General features: G+C 37.7%; 1 protein-coding gene across 1 annotated transcript in view; it reads left to right on the top strand.

The window, feature by feature from the left end:
- Nucleotides 1–6,114: 6,114 nt before the first annotated feature.
- The window catches only part of LOC120425185 (uncharacterized), a 50,492-nt gene continuing 48,732 nt past the window's right edge, over nt 6,115–7,874 (top strand). The window contains exon 1 of the mRNA XM_052706941.1: nt 6,115–7,828. Within this exon, the coding sequence (XP_052562901.1) occupies nt 6,327–7,828 (1,502 nt within the window). The 5' untranslated portion in view covers nt 6,115–6,326. The remainder of the gene's footprint in view (nt 7,829–7,874) is intronic.

Genomic DNA, 7,874 nt, shown 5'->3' with positions numbered 1-7,874 from the left:
CCGGAAACTTTTCAACAATGGACCGTTTCCTCCACGACGACCGGTCGTTGTCGCGCGCGCGCCACTAAAACCATAAAGTTCTGGAGAATCAACAGCGCGGATCAAAACAGCACACTAGTCAGTCTCAACGAGTGAAATTAGACAGAAACGTATAAATTATACAAGCAGCCATCCTCAGAATTACATGATTTAATTTTTCCACAGACAAACAGACGCAAATCTTTTTAAGACCATCAATCGAAAATGCAACGGTGAATTCGTAAATATGGAAACTCACAACTGTCAATTTAAATTCACCACTGCTTATTTCCACGCGTTTGGCATTTGGTGAGATGACCTAAGACTCGAAAGACCTAAGACTCGAAAGAAGTATCACGGGGCAAATCTGCCCGGGACTTGGACCGGCCCCCATTCAAGAGGTCGAGCCGACGACACGGCGGCGTGTGCCACCCACCTCTGTAAAAGTCCAGCTGCTTCCTGTTGTTCCGCGCGCAATGCCCCCAACTTAAACCTCCTGCACCTTACCGCATACACATGAGTGAGTATTAACACGTGAGCCGAATTGCTAATGAACTCCCCGACTTTGGACTGAAGACTAGGCGGTGCGTTACGGGTTGATGAGCTGGCTCAGAAGATTTCGGGGGGAAGAAGCACCGACGGCGGTGTTTAACTTTATATGAATGAGGCACGAAATGGTGTACATTTTACTGGCCGGCTGCGGCAACCGAGTGGAACCGGAAAAAACATGTTTACGGGAGGTTTAGCCTAATTGAAGGAAAAAAAATACTGCTATAAGTTAAATAAGTGTACCACGTATGAAGCGCTATATGGAACATCCCACCGCGGGATAGACAGCCAGCGTTCTTGACGTGCGGTTTTAACTAAAATCGTCGTTCTACCATGTGATTTCCGCGCTGTGCGGTACTCATCACGTTTTACGCGCTATACCTACGGGTCCGGATGTTGATGGCGATGTTCAGGCACATTGTTCTGAGAAGTCGCGCGGGTTTATGGGACTTTGGACAATTAAAATCGGCCACCAAGTAGCCAGAATATCCGAAATAATTAATGGTCGATAAGGAAATTAAACAATGGCCATTATGGCAGAAATGCGCCATAATGGCTGCCACTGACCGTTTGACATTACGCTGGACGCGCGAAGAAATTGACGCGTGCTTTGTCATTTCAAAAATATTCACGTGTTTAGTGGTCCCTGAATGAAGTTCTTCAGTTTGATGAGGTACGATTTTTTTGTATTTTTGTATTTTCATATAACATACAATTTGCTGAATATTCAGGAATTAAGGTGGTAGATGGTGTCTTTCAAACAACACAAAGAAACCCATTTTTTCATTGAAACATTCTGAATCAAGATTCGAATGTTTTTCTATAACAAACATGGCCGCCAAATGGCCGATCGGGAATGATGCCTTCCAGAGCCTAATCCAGCCTAGATTACAGCGATATCAATCATTTGAATTGAAAAGAAATGAAAAAATAAGAACAATTAATTCAAATTTCTACCAGTTGAATGGTGATGATTCATAACTTTGGTGTCGACTAAAATGCAATCCCTAACAAAAATTGCATTTAGAGAAGATTTGCACGCGTTGTTCTAGGGAAAAAATAATTTGTCATAAAATCCAAATTTTCAAAACTCAAAAATGGGAAGACAGCTTAGCGAACGAAATTTATTTACCCAATTATTTTATTTTATTTTTTTGTTTATTAAATTTTTATTTATGCTTTTTTAATTAAATCAATACATTTTATTATTCAGAGAGCAAAAAAAGGAAATCAGCAACAATGCAATGACTCTCTGTGTTATAGTTATATTAGGGCCTTTTCAAAATATTTTGAAAACGGTCCAGGGGGTGGGTAGGAAATTGTCCATGCTCAATACATAGAATATTTTGAACAATTGTTCACATGGGGAAAGGGGAGTGCGTTATGAAATTTAAAAAAAGGGTCTTCTTGGTTTATAGGGGAACAGAATCTAATTCCATCGTGACTCTAATGATGCCATATCAGCCCTTTGACATTCAATTACAGCTCATCAAAAGCGTTTTCGACTGAAATCGAGTGATAAATAGCTCAATGAGAAGTGAGTAAGCAAGTTTCTATCAACAGTTTTTCAAAATTTGTTGTTTAAATAGTGAAAATCAGCAAATTGGATGGAGTGCTTAACCTGCCAAACATAAGAGAATTTCCCTTATATGTCCCAAAGCCTATCCTACTCAAAAAAAGTTTTGACAGTTTTTAAATTCTTAATTCAAAAATTCCAAAAAATTTAAATTCTAAAATTATTGAATTTTTAAATTCTGAAATTCCTAATTTTTATTTCTGAGATTCCCTCAAGGAAAGTTGACAACTCTTTAATTCCAAAATTCTAAGATTCGGAAATTATAAAATTTTAAAATTCTAAAATTCTCTGTGAACTTGTGTCTGAAATTCTATTTTCTATTCTGTGATTTTATAATTCCATAATTTCATCCACAACATTGCTTAAATACTTTTGATGTTTTAAATTCTATCATTTTAAAGTTTAAAATTTCTAAATTTTCATTATTCCAAATTTCCATAATTCTAAAATTTTAGAATTCTAAAATTCTTAGACTTGAACATTTTTAAATTCTATATTTTAATTCGGTGATTTTATAATTCTATAATTTTATAAAAAATCATTTATTGAATTCTATTTATTTTTAAATTCTGTAATTTTATAGTTCTAAGATTCTAAAATGTTTTTAATATCTTTTTTTTTATTATATGATTGTTAAACTTCAAGACTATTCGACAAATCGATTTTCCGAGGGTTTCTTATAGATAATAAACAGATAATCGAATCATTGAAAAAAATCGTATCGTTATTTTTAAAGTGAATTTTAAGTTCAACGACCCCAAATAGTATCCTTAAGCTCTATGTGAATTTTGTGTACATTGGACATCATTTTACGAGCTGGCAAGTCTACTACTAGGCTGGTCAAATATTTTTAAAAGTTTTTGTCAATTATTGATGTTTTTCATCATAAAAATCTTTTTACTAAGGATAACTGCTAGATGGTTGTTCAACTTGTTTTAACATGCTGCAGCCCAGTCACGAAATATTCTAGCAGAGCTGGATCTGCCAGAATCTTGCTAGAATGGTGGAACATTTCTGCTAGAATACTGTTAGAATATCCTCCTCTGTAAGAGCTCTGCTCTAGGCTCTGCTAGAATCCTTCTAGAACGCCGAGACTGGGAGTTATCACAAGTCAAAAGAGTTTTCCCTTCTTCAAAAAAGAAAAACTCAGCTTTAAGCTAGGTATGCAGATCGGAAGGAACGCGGTCAAGAAATGTTGCGTGTTCTTTTCGTGACCCCCCAAGAAAAGTTGACAGTTCGGTATGAGCGCGTTTGACGGTGTGCGCGCTTGAGGTTCTTTGGGTGAAAAATAAAAAGATTAATAATATTCAAAAGTTAAAATTTAATAAATTAAAAATGTTTATTCAAAAACTTTTAACAACAATTATTATTTATAAACAAAATTAAAAAAACATATTTTTATTTTTTTTAAACAGAAAATTAGAAATTCTTAAATTCTAAAACTAGAAAAACTAAAATTAAAAAATTATGAAATTATGAAATGATGAAATTATGAAACTATGAAATTATGAAATAAGGAAATTAAGAAATAAAGATATTAGCAAATTAAGAAATTAGAAAATTAGGAAATCTTGAAATTATGAAACCATGAAATGAAGAAATAATGAAGTTATGAAATAAGGAAATTGGGAAATTAGTAAATTAGGATATTAGGTAATTAGGAAATTAGGAAGTTAGGAAATTAGGAAAATTGGAAATTATTAAACTATGAAATGATGAAATTGGGAAATAAGGAAATTAAGAAAATAAGAAATTAGGAAAATTGTAAATTAGGAAGTTAGGATGTTAGGAAATTTGGAAATTATGAAATTATGAAACTTTGAAACTATAAAATGAGGAAATCAGGGAATTAGGAAATTAGGATATTAGCAAATTAGTAAAATAAGGAAATTGAGAAATTGAAAAAAAAGAAAAATAGGAAGTTAATATGTTAGGAAACTAGGAAATTGGGAAATTAGGAAATTAGAAAGTTAGGAAATTAGTTAACTATGAAATCAGGAAATTAGGAAGTTGGGAAGTTAGGAAGTTAAGAAATTAGGATATTAGGAAATCAGGCTATTAAGAAACTAGAAAATATGGAAACTATGAAGTTAGAAATTAGTAAGTTAGGCTATTAGGAAATTTAAAAAAAGGCTATTACAAATGTTTAAATTTTTTTTCGTAAATTCTTAAATTCCTAAATTTTTATATTTTCAAATTTTATTGTTTTTTTTATTTTGAAATTCTAAATTTTTTTAAATTTCCGGACTCCACATTTCCAATTCTGGAATTTACAGATTTTTGAATTTTTGAAAAAAAAATTGTTTTTGATTGTAAGAATTTCGGGTTTTTTCGTAAATATGTATTTTAGAATTTCTATATTTTAGATTTTTAAAACTTTTGAAATTTTGACTTGGAATTTCTGATTTTTTTCACGTTTCGAATTTTTATTTTTTTGAGCTATTTGAATATTAAAATTATTATTATTCAATGTTTGTTTTTCCATATTTTCGAATTTTTATTTTTGAATCATTTGTATTGTTGAATATCAGATTATTATTGAATTTTTCAGCAAGAAAATAGATATTTGTATGATTATTGTCAAGTTTATTTTCACTCTGGTTTATTTCATTTCGGTCCCGCCATGGTGGATTAATCGGACAGCGCAGTGGACTCACAATCCAAAGGTTGCTGGTTGGTACTAGCAATAGTTGGCGACATGTGGGCCGACAGCAATAAAGACAACTTCATTTTTTTACTCCATTTCGACCAAAAAACTAAATCTGTCCTTTTAATTTCAAGATTCTGCATTTTGAGATTCGCCGGGATTTTCAATATTATTCTATCGAATACAAAATCATTAAAACGTTTGTAACTTTCAGTCGCATTCAAAAAGTAAAATTCAAATTCTTTGATTTTTTCATCAAAACATATTGCAAACAAGCACCGCGCGACGAAACGTCAAACGCCACTTTCCGTTTCTGTTACTTTTCAGCTGCGTACCGCTTAAGAAAAATCTTTTCGTGACCCTTTCCTTGACCGTTTCTTGGGCGTTTTTTTGTATGGATTTTTGCGTTCCTTCCGATCTGCATACCAGCCTTTAAAGGGAAAATTCAACTTTTGTCAGCAGTTATCACAATAAAGGCGAAATATAAACACTTTACATTTTGAAACTGATCACTTTAATATTCAACCTTCCAAAATTACACCTTCTAAATTTACACCATTTTGTATTTTGTACGGTGCACTAGACAGCAAGAAGGTTAAAGCTGCCAGAAATAAATGAATTAACAACAACAACAACTAGACAGCTCGTTCCAAGTCTCGTTCCAAGTTAATCCATCGAAAACATGTAGTCATGTAATTTTTATTATTTTTTTGCATTGAAATGAATAAAAAGTGATCGGAAATGGTTTTTAATTGTGTTGTACATAAGAATTGGGTCCTAAAATGAAGCTTAGATTGCTGATATTATTGTTTACAGCGATAAAGCTTATTTTTCTGAGTACAATGACCCTTTGTACGACCACAAAGATTTTAAAATGGATTATTAAATCAATTTTGAAAAATTATCCTCGCGGTCCTTCTTGACAGTAAAGCTCCTACTTGACAGCTCGTTCCAAGGGGACCATAGTTGATCCATCGCAAAAATGTTGTCTTGTCCGAAAAAAATGTTGCGATAAAATTAAAAAAGTGATCAGAAATGGTTTTTACTCGTGTTTTTAACCGTTGTACATAAAAATTGACATAGGGCTTTAGTACCCAATTGACATAGGGCTTAAGGACCCTATTTGCACTCAAATTTTAAAAAAATACGCGTTTCACGTCTGCTTGTTTGTTTCATTAGCGTGCCATAAAAAAAATTTGTTCCATTTTTTGCCATAAAACTTCTCCCCTCTCGCGCTTTGTTTACATTCCCGTTCTGTCAAAATGTCAGCGACGAAAGGGAAACAAGTGAAAAAGGTAAAAAATAGCCAAATCACAGCGTTTAGAATTTTCAAGTGCTTGTATTTAGTGTAATTTTCAATGAAAAAGTGGTATTTTCTATCAAAAATGGCATTATCGGAAGCGGGCGGACGTTAGTTCGACGAAAAACGTTCCAGTGGTGTGCGAATCTAGGGTTGAACATTAGATTTTTGGTTTTTGTAAGATTCGGCAGAGTGAAAAACATAAACATTACAAGTGAAAAAAATATTCAAATAATATGCAATCGCATTACACCCTCGCCGAAGAGGAAGATCCGGACGTGCTGGCCGAGGACAACACGCGGCCCTCGCTGCCGGAGGATTTTCCCAACTTCCGGGACTTCCAGATCGAAAAGATGGTCCTGCACTTTCGCGTCGTGACGGACGGTTCCGAGCAGCGGCTCCGGCTGGGCTTCAAGTGCAAGCTGTGCCACGAAGTTTTTAACAAGACGATGCAGCTGCTGGGCCACATCCGGAATCACTTTGAGGACCACCACAGCTGCCGGGACTGCGGCAAGTACTTCTTCGACACGAACAAGCTAAACATTCACAAGAGGGCCAAACACACCCAGGCGCTTCGCTGCCAGCTGGGCTGCCCGAGCTACACGACGTCCAACATCAAGTGTCTGCAGACGCACTACCTGCGGTATCACTGCGTGAAGGTGCGCCCGCGGGAGATGAAAAAGATGGACGCTCTGGGGTCGCTGTTCCGCGTCAGCGAGGATCCCGAGTCGAAGATACGAATACGGCGCGGCCAGCTGGCCGATCAGCAGCGGGACTTTTCCGAAGTTGCCGGGTTGCTGTCGGTGCAACAGCAACAACTTCAGCAACAGCAGCAGCATCAGCAGCAGTTGGGACAGATTCATCTGCAGCAGGTTGTTACGGTGGCGGAAGGTGCTGGTGGTGAGGGGGATGAAGAGGAAGACGGGGAGAATGAGGAAGAAGTGGAAACGTCGGAGGAGCAAGGCGATGCCGAGCCGGAGCCGGAGGAGGACGAGTTTGACGAGCTGGACGATTACGAGCAGCCGGTTGAGTGTTGCGTTTGCGACGTCTACATTCCGAACGAGGAAATCCTGCGGGAACACGAGGAAGTCAGTCACGCTAGTCCCTACAGTTGTAAGATTTGTTCGAGTGCGTTCGAACAGCTGGAAGATGCCCGCACTCACTACGAAACGCACGAGAAGGTCCCGGTTCTGCAGAGTGCGCCGCAGATCCAAACCATAACGTTGACCCCGGGACAGCACCTGCAGCAAACCGCCATCCCAATACAACACCAACAGCAAACAAACCCAACCCCGACCATGACCACCATGATCATCATGCACAACGGCACGCCCGTCCTGGTCCCCGTACAAACCTTCGACAGCAGCCAACTGGTCCCGGCGGCGTTCCCCACCCACCAAACTCCCCAAGCCCAACATGCAGCAGCCCCGCCAGGCACGGCCACCCTAACCCCGATAACCACGGCCTGGCCAATCGGCCAGTCGTTCCTACCCGTTCAAAATCAAATCGAAATCATTCCAATCCACCAAGCGGCGGCCGCGACCGCCGGAACCGCCCCCATCCAGAACATCATTAACGTGAGGCACCACGACCCGGGGTCGACGACGCCGCAAGGAATTGTCATCACACCCATCGATCAAAACTACCTGAGGCATCAGCAGGCACTGCAAGCGCAGCTCCACCTGCAGCAACAGATTCAACAAGCGCAACAGCAGCACCAACAACAGTATCAACAACAGTCTTAGAAGAAGGTAGGAAAATTGTAGCATGTGCACCCGCGAATT

The sequence above is a fragment of the Culex pipiens genome, chromosome 2, assembly GCF_016801865.2.
Source record: "Culex pipiens pallens isolate TS chromosome 2, TS_CPP_V2, whole genome shotgun sequence".
Taxonomy (NCBI): domain Eukaryota; kingdom Metazoa; phylum Arthropoda; class Insecta; order Diptera; family Culicidae; genus Culex; species Culex pipiens.
Note: the sequence above shows the minus strand (reverse complement) of the source record. Positions and strands in the feature narration are given on the sequence as shown.